This window comes from Rhagoletis zephyria, unplaced genomic scaffold (genome assembly GCF_001687245.7).
Source record: "Rhagoletis zephyria isolate East Lansing unplaced genomic scaffold, Rhagoletis_zephyria_1.1 Rzeph_scaffold_02468, whole genome shotgun sequence".
In the NCBI taxonomy this organism is placed as follows: Eukaryota; Metazoa; Arthropoda; class Insecta; order Diptera; family Tephritidae; genus Rhagoletis; species Rhagoletis zephyria.
Window position 1 is genome coordinate 49651 of NW_016159552.1, and position 27672 is coordinate 77322.

General features: G+C 35.6%; 2 protein-coding genes and 1 long non-coding RNA gene across 3 annotated transcripts; all 3 read left to right on the top strand.

Moving 5' to 3' along the window:
• The first annotated feature begins 486 nt into the window (after positions 1-486).
• Tsp47F (Tetraspanin 47F) lies at positions 487-6592 on the top strand. The gene is made up of 5 exons (XM_017621467.1): positions 487-817; positions 5091-5279; positions 5351-5668; positions 5749-5946; positions 6273-6592. The coding sequence occupies exons 1-4, from the start codon at positions 743-745 to the stop codon at positions 5896-5898; spliced, it is 732 nt and encodes a 243-aa protein (XP_017476956.1). The 5' UTR covers positions 487-742; the 3' UTR covers positions 5899-5946; positions 6273-6592.
• Positions 6593-7094: 502 nt separating this feature from the next.
• LOC108366964 (uncharacterized) lies at positions 7095-13083 on the top strand. Its single transcript, XM_017621475.1, has 3 exons — positions 7095-7535; positions 7597-8166; positions 12271-13083. Exons 1-2 carry the CDS (start codon positions 7170-7172, stop codon positions 8164-8166), a joined length of 936 nt encoding a protein of 311 aa, XP_017476964.1. The 5' UTR covers positions 7095-7169; the 3' UTR covers positions 12271-13083.
• A 1586-nt stretch (positions 13084-14669) lies between these two features.
• On the top strand, positions 14670-25873 carry LOC108366965 (uncharacterized). The gene is made up of 2 exons (XR_001848180.1): positions 14670-14942; positions 25358-25873. It is a non-coding gene; the product is annotated as an uncharacterized LOC108366965 (long non-coding RNA).
• Positions 25874-27672: the final 1799 nt, after the last annotated feature.

Below are 27672 nucleotides of genomic sequence, written 5' to 3' on the forward strand. Positions count from 1 at the left end.
GCTGCATAAGTCGACGACTTAGCCTGAAACTCTTAACTTAAGCGCCAAATGACCTCGATTGGAGTGATTCCGAGTCGTGGTAAATATACGCGTTTGCCTAAACAACGAGAAATAATAATTCCATTTCTCTGGATCACTTTTACTTTCGTTTGCGCCTCCATACACAGCGCTAATATACATATTTAGTAGTGGGTAGTCAAGGGTTGTGTAGGTGCAGGAGAGTAGAATTCCTAATCACAAATGAAATAGCAAATAGTTAATAGCTTACCAACCCACTCCAACCCGTTCTCATGTATTGGTACATATGTGTATTCCCATGTACATAGGTATTTATGCATGTAGGCGTCTAGCAGCTTGTCGAACGGGAGCACGTACTCAATTCGTTCGCTTCTGTTTTGGCCACTTTACCAGCTGCGCCTAAAAGCATTACAGTCTTGATGGTAAAGTGCGCGACAAAGTAGTGGTCAGTTCATTTTGAACCGCCATTTCGAACGGACGTGTCTGTGCAAACAACGAAACGCTTAGTGTAACGACGACCTTTAACCGTTAAAGGTTGCTGAAATACATGCATACATAGAAAGTGTGCCTTAAAAATACAAAATCTAGTCCCACAACAAAAAGGAGTTAATAACATTAAAAAAGTTATTACCAGTGCAACGAAAAGGCTACTAAAAGGCGCTAAACTAAGGAAACTTGATTCATTACCTCATACCCGCTTCCTTTGTGGCATTTGAGACATTAAATGAATTTCAAAATGCGTACCTGTGGCATGAGTCTAATCAAGTATATACTATTCGCATTTAATATCGTATTTGCGGTAAGTAAATATTATTAATTATCTAAATCCCCTGCGAAATGCCAGCTGAAACGCGAATATTCCTTTATTAATGATTGGCATTAGATTTACAAATGGCGGCTGTCGAACGGTCATTTACATACATATTAACATTTTTCAGTGCGTGTAGAAGTTTACGGTCTTAATTGCAATTATTAAAGCAATCGACAAACAAAGAGGGAAAGTTTCTCTTTAGGTCATTAACAAATTTTTAAAGGCTATTAATTTGTTGCAATGCTAAATTTAAAATAATGGTACTTTATTTGGCACTCTTACATTTCTTTTTGGCGCATTTTTTATTTTCAGTATGCCTCCTCACAGCTAAGGATAGTTGGAAGGACCTTTTTTTTTTAATAATAAGGGTTCAGGATGGGCAAATGGAGTTGTTATGTACGCCTAAAATAGTCAGGTGTTTGTGCTACGTGAAGTGACCAGTCAGCAGTCCAACAAGTTGTCTGAAGTCCCGTTTGCTCAGTGAGAGCAAAAAACTAGATAGACCTTCTGAGATTGAAGGCAACATGAATTTTGCCCACCTGCAAACCCTCGATGCCTCCCAGTCACTGCTGAGCGAAGTAAGTATTCACCCAGTTTCGGATGGTGGCTTCGACGGCCGAATATGGGAGTCCTATAAACGGTTGCGGACCGAGAAATGCCTAGTCTGAACCAATTCTGGCCAAATGGTCAGATATCTTTTTGCCAGGTACTCCCGAGTGACCTGGCACCCAGAGTAAAGCAAGCGCGTAATGTTTGCCAACATAATTTAGTCTAGACTTGCATTGGCGAATTAGTTCGGAAGTAGTTAATGCCTTAAGTGCAGCTTGGCTTTCACTGCAGACACATAAGCTCCTTTCCCTCCACCTATTTTCCATCACATAGTCCATGGCCTTGAAGATTGCAAATACGTCAGTCAGTAAGACCGAAGCATTCTCCCCAAGGCCCCATATTCTGACTCAGAGTCAGTTTTGGAGCCATTAGTGGAAGATTCGACAATGTGTGAGTCCGGGCTCAGTGCTGGTATTAAACCTTCCGCTTCAGGGAGTGCATCATTATAGAATATCTTCAACAAAGGTAATGGTGTCGTACTATCCTGTGGCAATTTCCGCTACGCGCCCCACTCAATGTTATACCAACATCTTTTTCTTTTTAGTCTGTAGGTGGTCTTTAAGGCTTCCCCACGTTATTTTTTGAGACTTTGCTCCACTATACCATTGACGCATAGCTGATTATGGGTCTGGTCATATTTAGGTCCTGTTTACATTGCCAATATGCTGCCAATGCTTTGGAGGTCTTGTGTTCCACATGAGATTTCCACGATAGTTTTGTATCCAGAATTACTCCTAGATACTTTACTTCGGGATAAGTCTGAATTGTGACTCCTTTAAGTGTGAGGGGGAATGAGACCATCCAACCTTCTTCTTCTAGTAAAGAGCACAACACAAAAGAGCAGATTAGCTAAAGCAAACACTGTTGCAACGACTGTTGCTTGACCTATTCTGCTCTTTTGCCAGAGTATACATATATTTATTGACTTAAAAATTAAGCGAACTCTGCTAGAATGACAGTTCCTCACCATACTTAACTATGGTGCCACTGTGTACAAAGGCATAGGGAAAAAGTAATACACACAGCAGAAACAGGGACTTCGGGGCTTTCGAAAGAACTATACTGCGCAAGGTCTACGGCCCCAATCGCGTGGGCGACGAGCACCGAAGAAGATGGAATGACTAACTGTACGAGCTTTTCAACGACATAGACGATTGCGCTGGATTGGACATGTTGTACGCATGGATGATGACGCTCCGTTGCAAAGATCCTTCGACTCCACACCCATGGGTGGACAACGAAAGCAAAGGCGCCCACGAACACAATCGAAGGACTTGTCCGCACTTGAGATGAACAACTGGCGCGAATCCGCAAAGGAGAGAGGCAACTGCCGATGTTAATAGTGGCAAATAAGAGGCATAACAGTTTTCACAGTAGTTTTATGAGAAGCTTTTTAAGCGCAGAAATGATCTCGAAAGCTTACTTTTTTACTTTTCCAAGAAATTATTTCAATTAGCTAAGTGGAACAAAGGTATTTTCTTCATTTGTGCCGAACAAAAAGTCCGGGCTGTTTCAAGCACGAAGAAGAAGACATTTACAATCAAACACTGAACTATTTTCGCCCTCTATTACCCATTTTTCTAGCGTGAGGGACTCTTTCTGTGCTCTTCTGGGCACTCGCACGATCCGGCAGGATTGCGTGAAGGAAATCTTATAATTTCATGTTTCACGAGCCGAAATGTGAACGGCTACCTGCCCAAATAGTCGTGCCGTTTTGGACACCAGAGATCTACTCAATTAATTATTAAAATCACCCAAAAAGATTTTTTTGATAATAAGTAGCCTTTCGGCAGCCAGTTCGAAAAGGCTATATCCCAGAAAACTTTTCAAAAACGCCCTATTTTAGAATTTTATTGAAAAACCCCTATCTCAGAATTTGGTTCAAAAACGCCCTTACTCAAACAAAAATACAGTGAAAATGTGCTGAGATAGGGCGTTTTGGAAACGAATTATGAGATAGGCCATATTTCTACCAAATTCTGAAATATTTAAACTGAAGAAAACTTAAAAAGCTCTCAACTCTACGCTCTCATTTCAAACCCTTCTTTATGGGCTAAAACAAAATATTGATTTTAGCAAAGCTTTAATAAATAATCGGTTTCGTAAACACTGAACCAAAAATCTATCTCTGGATCAAAGAAAAACTTTCCTTACTTTAAGGTCGTTAAGGTCGGAAATTCTTCCGAATGAGTAAAAAAATCTCCCGAATGAGTAATTTTTCTTTAGAATGTGTAAAAACGTACACGAAAATATGGAACCGTGGATGTAATCTATCATTTTGAAGAAATGCTGGGCATGAAAAGAGGATAAAACTTCTTTAGTGCTATTTCGTTCCCATTCCATTTTCTACATTTTGATTGCTGTTTTTCTTCAATTAAGAGAAGTTTCTTTTTTGAGTTAAACTTTAAGACTTATGTAAATGGTTTTGCTTTAGTTTGTACTACTTCACTCAAGAGAATACTGCTAAACACAAATTAAATAATTTGGCTTAAATACATTATATACATATACATATTTCGGCGATGTTTTTGCGACTATTGTTTTGTTTCACTCCTATCTCAAAATTTTGTGGTGAACACATAAAAAAAGCTTCCTGAAAATGTGAACCCTTAATATTAACATTAAGTACTCGCAAGGCGTGCAAAGATTTCCCATATAAAATACACATAAACTTTGAGTATATGGTATAATCTTGGGCAATAATGGGGTTTTTTCAGAATTGAATGATCTACAAAAGTGTTCATTGCGGTGTAATCCTAACTCCCACCAGCGAGGTAGTACGGGTCACTGAACGCAATTTTTTCACGAAATTCTCGCTTTTTTGCCCCTATCTCGAAAATAACAAGAGCTAAAGAAAAAATATAAATTACAAACTTGTAGGACTTTCAATTTTCTACAAAAAAGTTTCAGAACACATAATCGCTAGCATCGCTATTTCTTGAGATATTGGACTTTGAAGTTGATCAACAATTTTTACAATTTAGCTTAAAAGTCCATGAAAATTCCACACTACCTCAAATTTTCAGGGATTTTTTTTTATGTGTTTCCACAAAATTTTGAGATAAGAGTAAAAAAAACAATAGTCGCAAAAAAAAATCGCCCTAATATATATATACTCTTTAAAACATGTAACCGCCTCAACACGCAATAATGCCTGATGGAATTATCCGACATTTATTTTTGTAGCAAGCATGAAAGTTGCATGCATTTTTGATGACTTGTTTTAACTTTGACATTAGTAAGCACACGACGCCAGACTTTATTCAGGATATTTATTGTAATAAATATTTGGATTTAAGATAAACACGAACGGCAAAGCGTAAAACGAATGGTCACTTGCCATTAGCCATTGGCCCACAGCCAATGCGAAGTTGGTTGGTTGAACCTTCATATGGAATAAAACATGAGTTTTCATTGCGCATTTATCGCAAATTACAATCTGACATTGAACTAACCTTTCATAAATACATACAAACATATACGAGTATAGTTAGTTAGAGAGTAATTAAAATTGCGTTGATTTAAATATTTATCCACCTACGCCCAACAAATTAATTTATACAGACGGCTCTTAACAAATCTATATTCGTTATACTGCGTCATATGTTTCAATATCATTAATGGATTATTTTGTATATCCATTCGTTTACAGATATCCGGTCTCGGTATTTTGATAGCAGGCGCCGTTGTACTTGCGGATGTCAACCAATTCAGTCACTTTATTGAGGGCAGAGTGACGGCACCACCCATCGTACTTATTGTAACTGGCTTAATTATATTTTTGATTGCATCTTTGGGTTGCTTTGGTGCGATCAAAGAATCACCTACGCTGCTATTGACTGTAAGTGATGTCTATTTTCGCTTATTAATTACACGTGTTCATATTTACTAATAACTCCATTCCGACTCAAGTACGCCGTGCTGTTAGCCATCATCTTTATCATCGAACTGGCTGTGGGCATTGCAGCTGCTGTCTTCAAATCAGATCTGGAAATGATGTTAAAGAACTCCCTACAAGAGTCTATAAAACGCTCGAATCACGAGGATATGATGGCATGGGATAATGTACAGCGCAAATTGATGTGCTGTGGTGTCGACAATCCAGCCGACTGGCGCACACTTAGCGCGAACAAGACGTTGCCGGCAAGTTGCTGTCGCGAAAAGTACATTGAGGAGTCTGTTGGACACTGTACAGAATCACCGGCACTGGGACGTGATAAGTACTTTCAGGTGAGTGTATTTAAAATTGTTCACATTTCCGACCGAACGATTTGGAATTCGGAGAATATTTTTTCTACTCTGCTTTCTAGGAGGGCTGCGTGGGCAAACTGAGGGAGCGCATCGACAAGAATGCCGTAATTTTGATTGGTGTAGGCATAGGCATCGCGTTCATACAAATATTGGGCATTATATTGGCATGTTACCTGGCTTCCACAATACGTCACGAACGCATGAAATAAAGACATACCTACATACATATGAATGTATGTACATATGAGGCAGATGAGGTAGGTTGGTACATTGTGGATAAGCCGACAATTGTGTGTATACAAATGTGAAAATAAATAGGTTGAACATTAACTTAAAATGCTAACAGGATTGGGGTCAGCTAGCTAGCATAGACAAGTTTATGCCTTTTATCGGGCGAATAATTATTGAATGTACATATGTATTAAGTATTGATGCATTAAAACTTTACTTTATCCCCTGGGGGAAGAATTTCCGTTTGACCTACATTTGACAAACTTTAATTTCCCGTAGTTCATCGGGCTGTTAGAAAGTTTTATTTGTATGTATGTATGTAAATATTTCATTTTTATTTCTTCTTTTTCAGTTATTCTCTCTAGTTAAGAAGATAGAATCATTTACTCAAACATCAAAGCATTGAACTGACTTCAAAGAAAGCAACACTTCATAAGCAATATTCAACTATTCCGAGATCCAGACATCATTACGTTCTTCTTTTGGCCATTTGGAATGATGCATAGCTAGCTAAGAAATTTTAGTACTCACAGAAGCTTGATGCAGGAATATCAAACAGGAACAGCCACTCCAGAACACTCAAATCATCAAAATGTATAACCCTCATTTCCACATTAATAAAATCACAAATCACCGTCCACTACTATTCTAAACGTTACTTAATATACAACAAACTTATTAAAGAAATGCTTTTATGTGTATTGTTGCCTTTTATATATTATAAAATAAATGAATTTCTAAAAGAAAAGTGCACTACGCAACAAAATTTTCACCGACGCGCTAAAGTACCGTTTGAAACTAATGATGGGGGAAATAAACTAGTGAAACAGAAACAGCGGATCTTCAGTAGTGTAACCGGATATGTAGTAGAGGAAATCGGAAAAGGATCGGTTTGGAACTGAAACGGATGAGTGTATCATTCACACTTGTTTTATTTTTGCATTACAAGGGTTGCACATATATGTACAAAGTAGGAACCGCTTTACAAATAAAAAAAAAATAAGTATTAATTTTAAACAAAGTTTTAGAAGTAGATTTTAATTAAAAACGTAATTGGTTTTTTCAACATACTTCCGTATCATTGCCACTCCGTTTTAGTCATTATCCGAAACAGCGACATCTGCCGGATGCAATGCAAAGTACTTTTGTGGTGTGTTCAGTGTTGGCCCAACGTGCTGCCGCCAACAGCTGTTTTTGCAAGATAAACATTTTGAAAAAGTGAGCTCTATTATACAATTTCGGACGTACAATGGATAAGGAGAATTTAGTGAAGCACTATTGGGATTGTGCAAGTGCACTAGAGCCCGAGACGCACACACATAAATTACTGAAATCATATTATATGACAATATGCCGGAAGCTGGCGAAATCAAGCATCTCCATGCCGAAGGAAAAGTTCTCCCGCAACATGATGTGCCGCCATTGCTCTAGCAAATGGAACGAGTCAGATTTCCAAATGAAACTGAAGCCACAACAAATAGCACATAGCACCAAGGCTAGGAAACAAATAGAGAAGCTATACGATGCCAAAAAGAGTACAGAAAATCGAAGAGCGCTTACAAGGAAGCAGCGTAAAAGAGCCAAGTGGTTAAGCAAGCGCGTTCTAAATAGCGTGGTAAGTAACATCTGCGGCAATACATCCCTTCTTACTATATTCTAATGCGTACTTGTTTCAGGAAATACAATGCGAACTGTGTAAACATAAGACCAAATTGCCAATGCAAAAACCAAGCAGAAAAGAGCGTGACAGTAAAATGACGGAAGTCACAGAGTTGGACGAGATAATTGTACCTGAAACCGTGGCGCCTGCTCCGGTTAAGAATAAAAAGAAAAAGAAAAAAAATAAGGATAAAACCGCCGGTCTTAAACTTGACAAAGTGCAAGTTAATGCAGCTAAAATATCAGCACCAAATAAGGATGTAGCTCCAACGAAACCCCATACTAACGCTGCTAGCATAACAACTGACACACCAAAAGGAGCAGCTGCAAATGCAAAACCACAATCAAATAATAAAAGTGCCAACAAAGCAGATGCTACAAAAAAGCAAGCAAAACCCACTGCCAAACTAAGTCAGCCACTAAAAGCTAAGAAGAAAAATGCCAAAGCAGCTGCAGCGCCGAATGTACAATCTAAGACACAACAGAAAAATTCATTGTTACAACTGGCAGCTATGCTGAAAGCGCAAACGGCAAACAAATCTGGCGAGAATTCGGCGCATAGACGGCTGGAATCGTTACTTAAATAGGTACCTAATTAAAGTAGTGCGTAGTTTGTTTTGTAGAATTTATATTATAATCATGCAAGTAGACTACAATACATAGATAGTTCGAATTGTATTGACAATTTATATTACCCATTGACTTGTTTGCAATGCTACTTTATTTTCTATACTTGAACAAAAGCAAATCTATCTTATTAAAATAAATTTACACCGCCAATAAACAAAAATCGTTCATCTTTGCCGTGGTGTATGATATGTGCTTAGCGTTCGCTTTTGTTTCGACTTACTGGAGCGTATTGTTACCTCGATTATTTGTGTTTTGCAAAAACATTGCAAACTAGTATGCCTTTGTTAAGTATATTTATTGCATAATATGCTGAAGGCTAAATAATAAATGGAATATACTCATATTGTGTGTACGTACGTTGGTATTTAATTCATTGCAGATATATTGCAACAAATGAAATTTTAAAACATTCTGAACTCAGAAAAGCTGCAGTATTGTTTTTTTACTGTTTGCACCAGCATAAATATGTAGTAAGAAAACTTTTGCTGGTGGCAAACCATTATCTGCATTTACATACATAAATCCGAGTCCTTATCATACAGGCATGTAGGTACACAGACGCGGTTCGTAATAAATTTCATAGAATTCATTACTAACCAGCCAAATGCATTCTAAATTTGTATACGATTTTTTAATACCCAAATTATTCATACCAACCGTCTTTAAAAGCATTTATAATACCAAATGCCAATTACTAATCAATGTTAATGAGGTTCTAAAGCAATCATTTAAAGACATACGCTAAACGCTAACAGTCTATCCACTTCCAGATTGTTTGATTGCAAAAAACAAAGTAAATTTGCAAAAGCTAAGAATCAAAAACGAGCTTTAACATATATATATTATATGTACGTATTTATGTATAATAGAGAGCAGCGTGAACACGCAAGAACCTGTTGTTGGCCAACAACTATTGACAACATCACGATAGGCGCACATAAACACATACCCGTGCATATCGCGGTATCGGGAGGAATATAGACCACTTAGGCTTTGGCCATTAAAACACGCAGCTGCAGACTGCTTATATGTATATACAGCCGCATGCTAACATAAATGGTTATTTATATGTTGCAGACAATCGCTGGTCAATGCAATCAATGAGCCAAAGTCAAGGCTGCAGAACCAGAACTTTGAAGTTAAGAAGAACAACAACAAAGCCCCAAAGCGCATAAACACGTATATAGCTAAATACACATTTGTAAATATTTATATATTGTACTCGTACATATATACATACTAGGTATGTATGTATACACCTATATGTGTGTACATATTTACTATTTGTGAAGACCAAGGAATTTGTTATAGCCGTTTTGCGTTACCTTGGAATGCGATGGCGATTTTTGCAATATTTACGCGCTTGTATAGTTACATACATACGTATGTAAGGTAGTATCTGTATTTCACGTGTATATGTATGTATTTCTGATGATTGGAAAGCAAACTGCCGATCATACTTATGAATCGAAGCCACCAAACCGGGCTGTAATAATTCTCCTATGAAAATGTATCAATTTGCAAGCCGTTCTAACATCATTTGTGTCTAACAGTCGGACATGTATAATTTCTTCGTGAGGAAAGTTATGGCCAGTACTTTTTGTTTATGAATTTGAGAGTGTCCGGAAGTTTCGAAGACCGATTGCTGTCTTTAATATTTTTGTTTAAGTCTACAATTAATATTTTCATTCCATCTTGCCATCTCTCCTTTTTTGTTAAGTCGATACCTTTATAGAAATATTTTTCTGAACCCGAGTGTTTCATGGACCCAACATTAGATGATTTTGTATTTAAAATTAATCTAGATTGCCGATTCTCCATAGAAATAAGTAATGCTGATAAAGCATCAAGACTTAGGGCCATTTTCACAGTGCGAGTCAATTCATATTCAGCAGATATTCATAGATTTTTTGTTAACTCTCCACTGTTAAAACGGCCCTTATCAGAAATATGGCTTTTTTTGTAAATTACAATCCTTCGTCTGGTCTGCGCTATTAAAGTAAATCGAGCTGTAATTCTAAAACCTCCCCAAACTGCTTATGGATTTTTGTTATTAATTAAAAATGCAACAAATATAAAATAAACAAAAATGTTATTTTATCAAAACTTCGAACGGTCCATCCAAAATCACACTACCGAACAATACCGTTCGTTGCATAAAATATTTAGACAAACGACAGTCTGGCTTAAAACACTTGCCTGAAGTTATTGTACTCGTACCTCCGTAAGAGATTTACTACATATGTATGTATGTATGTCATTAAGTGCTTGTTTGCGTGTAGTTCCAAAGAGCTTAACCATCAATTTCGTAATTTTCGCGCTTCAGTGCCTCCAAGAATGAAAGCAAAAAAATGTGAAACGGTACTTTTGGTAGTTATTAACGCAATTCCTGTTTGTGCCATGATTTGTGGCTTATAAGTATGTAGTATAAATTTTATACCAATCTTTTTCAAGTTCTTCATACCTTGTTTTCTTCTTAGTTGACTTTAAATTTCATTATTTACTTTCTTTCTACGTTTTGATCAATGATTTCGCCAGCAGCTGTCTACCTCGTTTGAAATATTCTGGACAACGCTAGATTGTGCAACTACCTCTTGGATTTATATGGGTATACAAGGCCTATAAATATGATATTATGTATGTATGTTTGCCCATACATATGCATCTGTATTTATTTGCATATGTTGCGACAGTTGTTAAAGTCCGCTCATATGCAAAAGATTAGCTGCACTTCAATGTATAATAGAAGATAGGAGATTTAATTAACTTACTTTAAATTAATACCAATTTACATTTGTATTTTAATGTATACGTACATACTTGCTAGTATGTATCTTAATTCACATCATTACTGATTTACGAACAGGCAGAAACCGATAAATATAAGTTCAATTTATTGATTTAAAAGATAAACATTCATTTCGATACACCTGAAAGTCTACATTGTATCATCGTTCGTACATATTTACGCATGCGCGCATGTTTATTTATGTATGCACCTTACATACATATGTACGTACATACATACATTCATATGTACTTACATACATACATATGTATATCCCTCATATGCGCTTGACGACGACCTTCTTGTCTGCGCTTCTTTAGGTCCCATTGTCCTCCTTCGATTTGTTCGATTTGCGGATAACCTGCCTCTAAAGCGTTCAAAATTGCAAGTCGGTGCGCATCAAATCGGTTAGTCTGCTTTTCTACTCCATTATTTATTTATGCTGTGTGTATTCATAATACTTTAAAAAAGAAAAAGGAGTAGGGTTAATCTTAAAAGAAGAAAAAAAAAAGATAAAATGAAAACAAAGTAGAAATCTGGTTTTTCTGTGTCTGGGAATCTTCAACAAATTTGTAAATGTGTTCTTTTGATTCGATTAAATCGCTACGTGTTAATGGCGATGACGTTTTTTATGATTGCTTATTTGATTACTGCTTGATTAATATATTTAATAGGGAATTGTGGCAAGAAAAAGCTTTTAATAAAATAATTATTGAAATTCATGCATTCTAGTAATGCAATATACATACATACATACGTACATATCGTTACCTTAATTCACAAAGGCCCTAACAAACAAATTTTTTATTTTAGAGGAGAAGCAAAAAACATTATAAAAATAATTTTAAATTAACATCTTTCGATTGGTGAATCAGTTTTTGAATATCTCCTTTAGTTTCCAAGATGTGGGTAAAAAATATACGCAAAAGTAATTAACAATAAACAATAAAAATTAAATTATTTAAGAATTTCGTGAACTACATAGTAACATTCTCCGAGACTTAGAAGAAAATCTATTTTCGCGTTTTTGAGAAATTGCATAACAAACTTCAATCACGATTTCCCAAAACCCGCCAAAAGTAACATACGACAATATTTTATCCAGCCGACGTTATGTATGTATGTAAATGTACACAAACTTTTCTCATAAATATCCATAAAGTAAAAGAAAAATTAGAGTCAATATAACTTCAGGGTCGAAATTTTTCCGATATACATACATGTCAATAAATCGTATGATAAACTTTTAAATATGTGCCGTGTTTTTTTTCAGGAAATCCGTAGACGTCTATAGGTACCAATTCTTCCAATTCCCTAGGCAAACAAAACTTCCGAAAAATATATGTGGTTTTTGTTGGTCTTTTCTTTATTTTCGTTTCCAACTTATTTTATTTATACTTCCAGTGAATACTCGAGTTATTGAGCATGAAGATCAAAAACATTGTGAACAAGTCTCTAAAAATATGTACTTTAAAACCATTTATTGCCGCCTTAGACTTATCGATATGCGAATATCTTCAAGAAACAACTAGTCTTCATCTCTCGTTGCAGATTATCAATTTCAGGTACATACATACATACATATTGCCTACTCGGATAGCCAGCAAGGTAGCAACTCATTCCATGCATACATACATACATACATAAATCTACATTGTTCGATAATCGATCGAATTTGCCACTGGTGCACCTCCGGTTGTTTGTGTAGTTGTCGTGGCGTTTATTGAGGCGACTATTTATGCATTTGTGTTGATATTCTTTATTATTGCTGTTTTGTTTTCTGTCTTTGCGCAACTTTACACAATCTTCCATGGCTTGATCGGCGACCGTGCGCCGTGTGTACAGCCTTAGCGTCGTCCTCCTCCATTCAAGCAGAGTCAACTACTTACTTACTAGCCAGCCGACCAAGCAAGCTGCTAGCCAATCACTTATGCCACCATCCGCGCATTTGTTCCACTTATTCCTCCTGATTCTCAACGCACAGGCCTCGCCTCAGTGGAAACCGCACTACCTACATACATACATAGCTGTCAGTTGGTTGTTGTGGTTGCGCGCGAGTGCGGCACATAACTTTTTCATTTATTGCTCATCTTTTATGTGGAGTTTTTGGTTATATGTATGTATTTGGTTTTTTTTTTGCTTTATTGGTTGTAGATATTACTTGTTTTATTTACTTTAGTTTATTTAATTTTTCGCTTTTCTTCTTTTTGTTGTTTTGCTTTCGTCAGCTTAGCAGCCGAGTGATTCACATAATACGAGTTGAATAGAGCATCGAAGCGAATGATTTCTTTATTCTACTGCAGCTCTCTTTGTTCTTCGCCATTGGCCATTCTCGATGAGGTGCACAGTGGCTCGGTCTTGATTTGAAATTTATAATGTATAAGCCGCTATCGTTTCGCCAATGCTTAGCGAGTAGCGCTACAACCAAACTCGCCAACGTTCATCGCTTCGAGCTAACTTTGTTGTTACTTTCACATACATGAATTTGTACTGAAAATCGAGTGGGAGCTTAAGCTCACTTTTTATGCATAATGCCCAATGTTTGGCTACCAAACCATTTTTAAGTTTTAGCTTCGGTTCGAACTTATGGAGTTTAGTATTTTCATTGGGTCCTTTAAAATCAGAAATTATCAGGTTTTAACAGCACATGCCTTCTGTTCAGAAATACATCAAGCCAAAGCATCAGTCTCTTTTATTTCTAAACTATAATTAATAGAAATGTCCAATATGCGCAACCACGGTTAAGTCTTGATTTAGAACTTAGTTGCGTAAATAAGGCATTTCCGTCAATTTTAGTTTAGAAATAAAACAGGCTGATGCTTTGGCTGGATGTACTTATTTCTGAGCGGAGAGAAACATACCTCCCAAACCGGTTGCTCAATCTCTGCTTTTGTGTTTCATCTGCCCAGCGTCTCCCATGTTCTGAAGTCTGCTTAGAAAATATTCGAATATCTGATTGAAAAATTCGGATAACAACATGAACGGATAATAACCAGATATCCTGATTTTCGAATCTAAAAATAACAATAAAAAAACAATTCTTAGTGCATCAATGAAGTGTTCTAAATATTATTTGTTTTTAATTCAATAGATTCGTTAATTTTGAGGAGAATTTTACGACTGTTTCAGAATATTCGGATATCCGGTTAATATCCGTTTATTTGATCATCCGCATATTCGTATTTACGGATAAAATTCGGATATCCAGTATTTATCTGTTAATTTTTATTATCCGGATATCCGGATTTTATCCGTATACATCAAAATCTGAACGGATATCCGTATGCACTAGTGTGAATACCTTTGAAGCAGCCAACAAATAGTTTAAAATTGAAGGCATCGTCCCGTGTCATCTCTCATTTCACGATCCTAGCCAAATCAAAATTTTCGCGCACACATTCTAAAAAGCTCAGCTCCTTGATGTTTTTTCATTGCAAAATAACATACTCTCGGAGATTTCCTATTGCCTATCGAGGGGCAATTTCCCTTTTTATAGCGTAATGTAAGGAAAGGTCTATAGATTCTTGTCCTGAGAAGTATGTACTTGAACACTGATCTCCTAGTACTTGGAAGATTAATCTCCTAGTAGAAGTTTGAATGCAATTTCTACACCTCTACATCTTCATAACAGCCCATTGTGCACTAAGCAAAACACTCTCTAGTCACTCGGCATGTGGCAGAGTGACTATGCTCTTCCGTTGATGTCTTGCTTTTAGCCGACTGCTAACTCTGGACAGCTGGTCTAGTAACATCGGCAACGCTGATTTGGTTGCATGCAGCTCAGACGCGTTTTAAACTCGGAAAGGTGAAGTACGCATGCGCGACGCTCTTGCTCGATTAGCGGTGATGTGGATATGAATTAAACGCAAATAAATTAAAAAAAAATGAAAATTAAATAACTAAATACGTACATACATATCAGGTCAGCTACTACATAAATAAGTGGTAAATCAAGAATTAAAAATTAAAGATAATAAATGAAAATAAAAAATGGTTTGAGTGCGAAAAGATAGCAAACGTCCGATTAATGCGCACAGACAGCGAACGAAAGAACAAAACGGGTTGGACGTTAGCAAAACGGATGGGCGGTGTTGGTGGACAGTGGCGACAGTATAGGTACATATGTACGTATGTATGTATGTATGTATACAGTGACCGTGTTGGCGACTGTCGTCGCACCGGATGCAAATACATAAAAAGTGACCGTAGATACCAATAACAACATACATAAATATTGCCTTGGTCACCACCACAGAATTGTCTTTGAGCCGTGTGCTAATGGCCTGCGTTATCGAAGTTTAAATTTGTTGTAGTTGTTTTTGCTATCATACATGCATGTACGGCTCTTACGCTTGCATTTATGTGCATATGTGCATATGTATGTATGTAAGTAAATTTTTATGCTTGCAATGAAGTGGAAAAGTTTGTCGCGCGTCTAATGGCACAGGAAATCGACGTAAATTGGTTGGAAACAAAATCCATCCAAAGTTATGCCGAGAATGGCCGATAGTGTCTGCAGGAAATACAACCGGGGCTTGCTTGCATCGCGGAAAAATGACCATCAAACGTGCACGCGAGCACGCAAGCAAACAGTCGCAACTACTCTGAGTTAGTTAAATATTGTGAAGTCTGCAGTTAAGGCAAAATGCTTGCGTTCGAGGAAGGTTGCACTTCAACGAGTGACATTCAGTGCACTTCTTTTTGTTTGCTTTATTGATGAAGTGGCCTTTAATGGTCATCTTTACTTGGACGCACCCTTGAATATTGACACATATGTATACCATCTTACAAATCAATACTAAATTTTCTACCTGTAAGATCTATATATCGATGGCTGCGTGCAAGATCGACCTTCTCGGGAACCAGCATTTTTCAACCGCACAGCATTTTTGAACCGAATTCTGAGATAGTGTTTTTCAGTAAAATTCTGATATAGGGCGTTTTTCAAATAAACTCTGAATTAGGGCGTTCTTGAAAAGTTTTCTGAGATAGGGCGTTTTTGAACTGGCAGCCGAGATAGCTCGATCTTCCATTCAGCCATCGATATATAATCACTGTATTTCCAGAAATGTCCCATATTTTCTGACTCTGAGACCAAGTAACAATTTATAGTTCTAGTTTGAGTTAATCGCTGACATACACAAAAGTACGCTGAGTAAACTAAAGGTAAGCTTAGATTAGGTCAGGTTACGATAGTTGTCACTATGCACAGCACGCAGACTAGGACCGGGGACCCGTACCTATATGTATGTATGTTTATTCATTAGGGTGTTTAAAATGTTAAGCTCCCCTAGGATTTTTCTAAATGTAAAAAAGAATACCTGATTTTTTTTTTGTGGCATTTAATTAAAACAACTCAAGTGACTTTTGAATTAAAAAATAATAAGTTTAATATTTTTATTTAGTTTATAGTAAGAGAAAATTCCTAACTACACCCATGACTAGTTAATCGTTAATATATTGTTTGGGAACCCAATGAAATATTGCTTTAAAGGGAAAATGGCTTATCTCGAGATAAGTTGTTTTATTAAAATTCCACAGATATGTATCTCTTTCGAAGCCTCTGATAATATCGCACAAGCCATTTCCACTCATCTCGAAATAAATATTATCTAATCTCAGTCTTGGTTTCGTAACAAAAAATAGTAATGGTTTGGTTCAATAATTCTTCTCCACATACGATAGGAATTCGACAAATGAGCAAATTGCCGGCGATAATTTTCAAACAAAAGTCATATCATCCACAAAGGAAAAGGCTGGCTGGGTATTTACATATACGGTTTAGAGCAGGGACTATCCTTTCGGATATTCGTGTAATAATAATAATAATATTAGATTGGCGCTTACACATACGTCAGTGTTTGGCCGAGCTTCTCCTCCGATTTGTGGCGTGCGCCTTGATGTTCTCAAAGCGAAGGGACCTACAGTTTTACGCCAACTCCGAATGGCGATTGTATTTTTATGAGAAGCTGTTTTTCACGGCAGAAATACACTCGGAGGTTTGCCGTCGCCGGGCTTGAACTCAGGCCCTGCGGAATGGTAGCGCTCACTGCTAACCACTACACCACACTTTCAACCCATCAAAGTGAAATCTTTTACTTGCACGCCGACATTGTATGGCTGTTATGTATATGCGGTTTTTCACTAGTGTTTCTATATACCCATGAATGTCTTTCTATTTACCCATTTGCAGAGTTTTTCATTTTTATTTAATTGTATCTTAAAAATAATGGCAAAATTTCATTGATTCAATTTTTTCGTTTTCGCAATGGTTTATACATTTATAAATTTATGCAAAATTTCTACAAGCTATTCTTTTTCCTCAATAAGCTGGCAGGTGTTTTGTTTGCAAACTCGTATTTGCATGCCTATGTAGAGGTGTGTGTGTGTGTGTGCGTGTGTGTGTATATGTTTATTTAAGCATGAGTAATATTGTTGACGTTTTTGTGGATGAAGACAAAAGCTACAGAAAACGTCATCAAATTGAATATATCAGCAATGAATACAAAATTGAGCTGTTTGCATATAAAATATTCCTTTTACGCCGGCACGCTTATGGAATAGTGAAAAGGTCAAACTTCGGGGAAAAAATGTAAACAATACTTGAAAATATCCCAGAATAAGTTTTATTCTGTATTAGACGAGAGTTACCGGAACACCCAGCGTACAACCACATGTGAAGGGAGCTTTTAAATTTTTTAAAGTATTTATTGTTTTCTGCTATTTTAATTTTTTCAAAGTTCCTTTGATTTTAAAAACTCTTTTTGGGAAGATAGGTACTGGTTTTTTATCATAATTTTTCTAAGTCCGAAAAGTTTAAAAAAAATTAAGAAACGCTAAAAAAATTTAAAAAAATTTGAAAATACTGTAGTCAAATTACCACCAAATCATACTTTCCCTTAGTGATGCAATTTTCTTAATGACACGCTTTAGTGACTTCACGATTGACTATGTACATATACACATTTGGGTTTATAGCGGTACAAATTTAATTGCAGTCTAAAAGTGAAATTTCAATCGGCTCAGCAGAGAAATGTGACTTTATTTCACGAATGACGGAATTTCCACACATACAAACAAACATATGTATTAATGAAACAAGTGTGCAAAATATTGGGCGAAAACTTGTAACCGCTATCCTTTTATGCAGGCAGGCATATGTACATATACATATAGCAGATTTACATTAAGACGGCTCACAAAACTTCACAGGAAGTTCGTAAAATTTATTAAACGTAAAAGGTTAGTTAAAGTGTGAATTCAATTATTGGAGAAGCTTTGCCAGAGGCTGAAATTTTTTTTTAAACAATTCTTTTTGCAACTTCTCCTAAGTTGCTAATTGAGTTCAAAGAGTTACACCACCCTGAAGGCCAAAAAAACTTGTTAACAAATTTATTTTTTTTATGACGCAGATATGTATGAAATTTATAAAAAAAACCTTTTTTCACACATATAGTCAATATATAAGAAAAATTTCCAATAAATACAAATTTGAAAAAAATTGTAAAATGGTGGAGGTATGACCGCCTCCTCTTTTAATGATGGTGTACAAGATTTCTCAATCGGGTACTGTATGAAAATTACAAAAAGTTGCTCAGAGTGAAAAGAGAAATCGATTAACCCGTGTCTGTCCGCCCGTCTGTCTGTCCATTCCTCTGTGCTGACGATAGCTCGAGGAAAAATTTGAGATATCTTAACGAATATGTTTCTGTGAGATAAAGACAGATGGTTTGAAAATGGGCAAAATTTAAGGGAACCACGCCCACATCCCACATAACGGAAGCTGCTTAACTCAAAATTGATGTTTGCAGTAATTCTTTAGCAAGTAATCCATTTAAAATAATTTTTTGGAAAATGGGCGTGACACTGCAGAAATACACTCCCTTTTAGAAACTGTTTTATAGTTTTTGGGCCAGAGATCGAGCCCGAGTCTTCTTTAACTTGCTGTATTTGGTTCTGGGTTTTTCTTCAATTTTTTTTATTTGTGGAAAAGCATGCAGGCTTTCTCAAGGTTCGCAAAACTTGAAAATATCCGCTTATTACTTCAGGTTAGGAAACGGAAATTAGATGGAGAATATTTTAGAAAGGATGACACTGCGGAGCTTAGTTATAGTGGCTAACTTATCGATTTTTGCTATGGCGACAACTTAATTCACTGAACATTGAAATTGATGTTGTCGTCTGCTTTCAATGGCTACCAGACACAACTAAATGGCCCAGCTTAATCAATTTTTTTAATACTCTCGCAGTAGATGGTACTTGACAACATGATTTCATTCGCTATGCGGGAAATTCAAAAATTCACTAAATTATCAAACTAATTTCGTTTTTTTTTTCAAATTAAAAAAGAAAATAAATAAATTTGCAAAAATACTGTGTATAAATGTTCATTCGAAAACCCATTTATACAAATATTTTAAATGATAATCTATGCATATTGAAACTTCCATGCGCCTCATTACTGTTGCCTCATTTTCAAGTGAAATTTAAAAAATTTCTGCTACTGAAGCTATCATCAATTCAACAATTTCAATGTGAGGATTTAACCTTAGAGTGCCACGATATCCATGGCAATAGCATCTGTAATTATATTATTAACCACAATTTCCACTCATCTCCTAAATCATCATTATGCTGCCGCACGCCACTTACCATTTATATCATACGTATGCACACATGTACGGGTATTGGTATGGATAATATGTGTGTATGTATGTACGTACAGTATTGGCCAATACAATAGTATCCCCGTTTCAAACTGATATAGTTTGTCACTCATATTTATTTATTTATTTTTGGAATTTTCAATTAAAATACAGTTTATTCTCTAACAAAACTCATATAGACCCAAGTTTAAAAGTTTTTAAAAGACTACAAAAAACGCTACAAATTTTCACCCAAATTTGAAACTTTTTTCTCAAAAGTGTTAGAATTTTTTCGAGTACACAGTTTTAAAGCCCATTCAATTTTAGTCCCATAATGTGCAAGTTTTAAGTGGCTAAAAATGACCGTCGATTTTTTAGAATTTTTTTCGCCGAAGGTGTTGCGAGTTTCTTCCATATAAAAATAAATTGTGTTTATTCGTTATATGGTAGCAAATGGGACAAAACAAAAATTCTAAAAAATCAACGGTAATTTTCAGCGACTTGAAACTTGAACATTATGCGACTAAAATTGAATGGGCTATAAAACTGCGTACTCGAAAAATGTCTAAGAGTTCTGGGAAAAAAGTTTGAAACTTGGGTTAAAATTTCTGCCTTTTTTGTAGTCTTTAAAAAAGTTTCAAGCATTTTGAAATGGGGGTGCTATAGATATGTCCAATACTGTATGTACATATGTATGCACCTATGGTTTATGCATGTTTGGAATCATATGGTGGAATAGCCACCAGCCATCGCATCCGCATGCAATAAAGCCTCAATTATGATGGTTTCATCCATACGTCGTGCGAATATCTGTCCATACATACTTTGGTTTATGACCAACACTTTTTCTCTTATAAATTTCATGTTCATACTCGTTTTCACTGTTCAATACCTACTTCATTTTTTATGTGCAAGTCAACTTTTCAACAATTGCAGAAAAATGCCGCCTTCCTTACAAGTGCTCGAGTGATTGGTCGGTCGACCGTTTGGTGGCATTCAACATGAGTCATGTGCATTAGGTTCAAGTTAACGACGTATGAACACAAATATGTATGTAAGTAAGTATGCAAGGCTTTTTTTTGCAACAAGTATACTTGAATATGTGCGTAGTATGTGTGCATTTATCCAACACACAAATGGGTTTCGCAGCTTACAATAATTTTCTTCCACGCTCATTGAGCGGTGGCAATGAGCTCAGCTTTAATAAGAAACAAAATTACATTAATTAACTTGGATCAAGAAAGGCGATCAATCGACTAAGTTGGCATTTTTTTCTTTTTGTTTTGTTCTGGTACATTATGGCTTTAAAGTGTTTGCGCCATTTTTTCTCCTCAGTAGAAAAATTAGTTTCGCCGCCGACATGACAATTTAGATTCGTTTATAGAGAGGTCATGCTTATCTAACGTTTGGATTCTCGAACCAGTCTTAATTGAGTTGTTGCCGCCTAAACAATTTTGGATGAGTTCAACAGCTGAAGTCAATTGGAACGTTGTTTTTGTGTTTGTGAATTTAAAGAGTAATGCAAGCAAGTAGCTATCAGACCCAAATTTTAAAAAACTCAAAACGTACACCTATATCATCATCGTGAGCGCCATTCAACAAAAAATTGTTGATAAATTATTTGTTTATAAGATCATTCTCTTTGAAGTCACACGTTTAGTTTTGGTCTGTTTGGCCATGCGAAATACCCAGACAGAATGGATGACCTTTGTAAAAAAAAGTTACTCATAAACTGGATCCTGTAATATCCCCATTGACCCGACCTAGTATCCGCTCACCCTTAACTGTTCATGAAAGAAATATTAGTTGCGATCTTGTACGAGTCCGGACTAGTCAGAAATAGTCCGAATCAGTCAGATTTTACTGGAAATCGATCCCGTACTCGGTTCTCTGACTTTTGAGAGGACAAAAAATAGAGTAAATACGGTTCTCTCTCTGTCAGAAGTTACCAGTTTTAGTCCGAGAATTTTTTGCTATTAAATTCTGGTAAATGTGTCAAACGATCAGCTGTAGTGTGTTTGGCAACCAAATTGTAAACAAAAGAAAAGTGCACTCTGCTAATTCATGTTGAAAAGTATTTAATTACTTGTTTAAGTGGATTCTAATGAATTTGAAAGTATTTTTGGTTATTTNAATAAACTCATAGCTAGACATTATCCAATATGCACCACGCCCCACTCAGTGTGCGCGCATTGTAGCTTTATAAAGTTGAATTATTTCACCATACAATAAATTGTTTATTTGCTGCTATTTCAATATGAAATGTTTTTTCACTCCCATTTAAACTTCACACAAATAATAAAAAAAACCTGAAACAATAAAAATGATCTAATAAGCGTTTTTGCATAGTCGTTATTCAAAATACCTACATATGTACATATATATATATATTATTCGCACATGATTCACTCGTTTAAATTTTAGGTTAATTTGTATTCCAGTTTTTTGTTACCGCATTTGTCTTTCTAAACTTTAAAGCTGCTTCAGTTGACATATAATACGTACGTACATATATGTATGTACATATGTACAAACCTACATGACCCGCAATTTTGTTTTCCAAGATACGGGCTTATTTTTTGGACTTATGGGAGCTTCATTTTAATGTCATGTAAGTGATGAAAGTACCTTGATTACTTAGCCCTTAGCCGATTCCATGTGAATTAATTGTTCAAATGATTTTACAAGCAAAACAAAATCCAGTTGGGAAATATTTGTATTGTTTTAATTTATAATTTGTTTGGTAATATGTGTCTTTTCACATGGAATTCCCATTAAGGCCGATTATTTCTTCATAGACGATTCATATAGACCCAAGTTCCTTGGAAGATGAACATTAATCTGGACGAAGACATATATGTATTCTTAATCGCCTAGTTATCAAGCTTATATATTATCTGAATTATCTACTCATGATCTTATTGTAAGCGCTGGCTTCATTTACAAAAAAAAGATAGGATTAAAAACACCGAAGAAAAATAGGTAATGGGCAGCATAACTCTTTTTTTTCAAAATCGCATAAACTTTAATCTTCGTATCACTGTCGTGAAGATCAACGAAACGGCAGTTTCGATATGGTCAGAGAAAGCAGGGTCTTAATTAAGTGGATTTAGTTTCACGAAAGTTCACATCATCATGCAAGACATAAGTACATTGGGTCTTACTTCGGATCGAACCGGGATAGGTAGAAGTTTAAGCGCAGGTCTCTCGAGGCATATGAAGCTTTCTTCTTCAATGGGTTGCGGTTCAACTCCAATAACGTCATTTGCGGGGAGAGTTGGTGAAGGTGGTCCACTGGTAGTTGTACGTAATCCTGGATATTTTTTGTGAGTTCATAGAGATTACTTCTGACGAAAATTTTGCTTCTGACAAGTCCCAGAATTAGGCGCTCACTTGCTGACAGTCGAACTTCTTTATCAGCATTGAGTTATACGCCCTTCCTGAAATCATCTGCACCAAGGGTTTCCTGACGGAGTAAGTTAGTCTCGTTCGAGCACAGGTCATCAGCTAGTCAGCGTATAAGACCAGAAAAAATCCCACAAAGTTTCTTTCAAGGGGCAAAAAAAAACATGTCAGTGAAAAGTAGGAAAAGTAAAGTGCCATAGTAAGTATGTATGTATGTATCTCATTGGCATTTCCACTTTTATGCAAAAAATGGCAAAGCATATCGCTGAACAATATCTGATTGTAGAAAGTTTTGTAATGACACCAATAACAAGTAAGACACATCTATCGGTAGCAATCTACTAAGACTCCCCAGAACTCACATGAGTTTTTTTTATCGCAAATAACGTCATCGCGACGACACAATTTCAATGAACCGCGAATAGAGTGGAGTGGAGCAGAAAATGCCCGTAATGGCAGCATAATCCAAACATACTCGTGCATAAGCTTTTAATAAGCGGACATACATACATACATACAAATAGCTATTCCACCGGCATAGATGGATGAACGAACTTACAGACCAAACGGCTATAAAACCACAGCAAACACAAAGAAAAAAGACTATATTTGTTGAAAGAGTTCGAAGACCACAAGGAACGACATGGTTTGTGGCAACAACAACAACAACTGTAGCCATGAGAATAATGAAAATAACATAAGCAGCATAAGTATGAACATACCCGTATATACATACATACATACATACTTACATACATACTATGTATTTGTACAATAAATAGCAACATCGGCTAAGAGTGGCGTTTAAAGCGTGCATAGACATTAAAAATACAAATAACAACAAAAATAAAAATAAAAACACTAAACACTAAAATTAACCAATTGAACTCTGGCAATAGGCCACACAGCAGTTGTAGCGACAGCAGTGATGATAATTCCAGCCGTAGCATCGCCAGCGGCAACAGCAGCGTAGTGAGGTGGTGCCGCTGTGGGAGGCAAAAAAGTAGTGAATACCGCTGACTGCCTATAGAATTCCAATATGAGGGCATCCATTAGGGATGCTAATTTTTCAGCTTTTTCCGATCCCGGAATTTTCGGGATTTCGTTATCACATTGCTTCTATATTGTTTGAGAAGCTTTTCTACCATAAAATAAATAATTATAAATGGGTTTGAAACCTTCTTTTTTATTTAAAGTTGCGTTTTTTTCTGACGTCAGGACTAATTTAAAAGGACTTTGTAATTTCAAAGATATGATAAATTCTAAAAATTATTTAAAAACTCCAATGCAATGTTGAATTAAAATATGGGTACCAAATGCAAAAGGAAATTTCTTTTTAGAAATAAAAAAATTTTAATTTTTTAAGCTGATGAAGTTAGAGGGACGAAATTCAAGGATGTTATCCAGTTTATATAAGTCTTTAACTTATAATTTTTTCAAAAACAGATTTTGCGAAATTTCAAGGAAAAAATTTGAAAAGGACATTTTCAATACTTACCAGTACTTCTGCACCAAAAACCTGAACCTGTTTAAATTCTACAGGGTTTTCTCTTTAATTTGATACCCATACTTCTTCTCTAAGTACATTTATCTGAATTTTTTGAATCATTTTTGACTTACTGACGTCAGAGTGAAAAACTAAAAACGCAATTTTACTATATTTGGCCCAGATTTTCGCGAAAATATTGATATTTGTGTTTAAAATTTGTATGTATGTATAATGAGCTAGACATTTATAAAAAATATGAATTTTTAAATAAAAAAGAAATATAGCCAATACTAGTCAAGAAAAGGAGTTTCTATTATTGCCACCAGTGTAAATTACAAATCCAGGTAATCCCGGTATTATTTGCCAAGACTCCCGGGACTTTTGGGATCCCTGGATCCCGGGATTTACATTCCTAGTATCCATGTAGGCTGTGTGTGTTGTGTTACTGTTTGGCGTGTGGATTGGAGAACGGCATGGGACCGACCGACAGATCGATTGCTCGTTGTCGAAGCTGACTTTGTTTCAACAGCGAGGAGCAGCAGTCAGACGGCGCTGTTGAGTAGAGATTCAGCTTTAGTTAACAGACGCATTCGGCGCTCGATCACACGACGGGGTATCACTCACACGCGTAAATATATTGTTATCAAAAAATATATATATATTTCTTAAGTCAGTTTTAAAACTAGATATGAGGAGATAAACGCACGCCAAAAATAAAGCAGCAAAAACAATTAATTTAAATTGCCTATATTTTTTTGCATAAAAAATAAATTTGTTACAATAATGCATACTGTCCACCACCCACTAACCCGCTTTTTCAGATCTGATGGCTCATCAAAGTCAGGTGCTCAGCTGTAAATTGTGTGAACGGCTTACTTAAATAATAAACAAATAAAAAACAAAAGACATGTCGCAATAAACAATTAAACGAGTGAATTAAAACAACACAAACAAATTTCCGAAAGATTTCTACCGTAATTTCCAGCTGTGCGAATCGTGATCAAAACCGCCGCAGCGATTAGATAGATTTAACACTGAAATGCTAATATTTTGCATTAGCAAGACCAAACGCGTTTTCGTAAGAAATGAAAGTGTGTGTGTGAAATTAAAAAAAAAGTAAAAAATACATGTAGTTAAAATAAAAGAACAATTTTGAAGAAATCAACAACTTGCAAATTTCATTAACAAAAACCAAAAAGAAAAAATCCAAAAGCAAAAGCGGCTAAGCTACACACTCCTGATCCCCCGCCCCCCCCCACAGAGCGTGATCAATCTATATGCAAACATACATATGTATGCCACTGTAATAAAGTGAAAAGTGTACTAAAAAAAAAAAATAATAATTATAAAACAAAATAAGCACACAAATAAAGGCAGAGTGGAGCACACACCCGAAAATGGATTGGAAAGAGCAACCGGCCGCAAATGATATCGAGCAATTTCTACGCGGTAAGTCGTTTCGCTTGACTTGTGGCACTAATGTTTTTTTCTCATTTTCCCCACTTAATACGCTATTGTGCGACAAGCTTAACTATGTAAATATTTACTAACATTCCACTGATTGCAATGTTGGTGGTTTTAGTATGTACATATGTATGTATGTAGTTAACCCTTTTTTCTATGTGTTAAAACGTTTTCACACTTATATGTTAGTTCTACTTTTATACTACTTCCTTATACATACATACATATATATATATACTAAGTGCCGGGAAAAGCTTATATTCCTTAAACATATGTATCTAAATAGTTAGATTTGCTTAGTGACTATTCTGACAAGTGTTATGAAGCAAAATAGAAAATTTTTCTCAGTAATTCTATCAATTTTTGTTAATTATCTGTGTAAATCAAAGAAAAAGGTGGTGTTTAAAGTAGAGCTCTAGATACCCGGGTATCGAGCAATGCGAGTAGCTCGGTACTCGATCGAAACTCGTTCATTGCTCAACTGCTCAAATGTTTGTTCAAAATTTTCGAGTTTTTGAACAATTTCATAAACAAAAGAAAATTTGTAAATTGTATTTGTCAGCAGCTGCTTTCTAATTCATGTTAAATAAATTATATTATTAAATACCAATGTAACAATCTTTGCATTATATATCAATAATTTGAAAAATTTAAAAAGTTGCTACCAAAAATGTCAATATAATAAAAAAAACATTGCTCAAATTACTCGAAAAAACTCGAATTGCTCGAGCTCATGCTCGAAAATTTTCGAGTAATGAGCATTGAACAAGTGTGCGAGTACTCGCTGCTCATATACCCGGGCTGTTTGAAAATGTGCGAACAAAATCGAGAGCTCTAGTTTAAAGCAAAGATTAAAATTCCTGGAATAGCTCACCATGATTTTTTTTTTTAGTTTGGTGTTTAATGGTATCTATATGTAAACGTTTTTATAAGCTTTTTACTAAAATATCGCTTCAGCTACTACTTTACATATCATCCATCTCCATTTTTTTATTATGAAACCACTTCTTTTAACTCGCTGATCACCGACTAGTTTGGAAGTTTATTAATAGAATCTTCTCTCAATTGGTCTTAAATTTGTCATACAATTATAGAGATAAATTTATCGACAGATGGAAATTAGAATACTTTGTACTTAAAAATTACGTTCGTGGTTCTCAACAACCTTTAGATATTTTAACCAATCTCTCTTTGATGCAAGTAGGAACTCAAATAAATTTTTATCCTTTACTATTTCAGACCAGTGTTGCATATACTAAAAATGCCATTCCAACTATTATTATCGAAGAGAAATTATGAATGTTCATGATCCAATGATCGGAACTAAACCAAATTAGTATGAAACTACCCTTTCCAATAAAAAAAAAAAAACATTGATCGAAAACGGTTCAAAGTTATCCGGTATTCCGATGAATTGATAATGTTCCTAATTTTTTGAAGTCGATTAAAAATAAATATAATATTTGTAAATACAATGCAGTAATTCAACGTCAACGCCGCACAGTATTCTATTTTGGAAAAAAGGGACAAAATCGAATGTCTCTAGAAGAGAATTCAGAAAAAATCTACCTTGACCTTTAAAACCTTTAAAATGACCTCTAAATAAAAGATTTTAATTTTTTTATTTTTTTTTGCCTGAAACCAGATGCAATGAACTTTTGAAAAGTTTGCT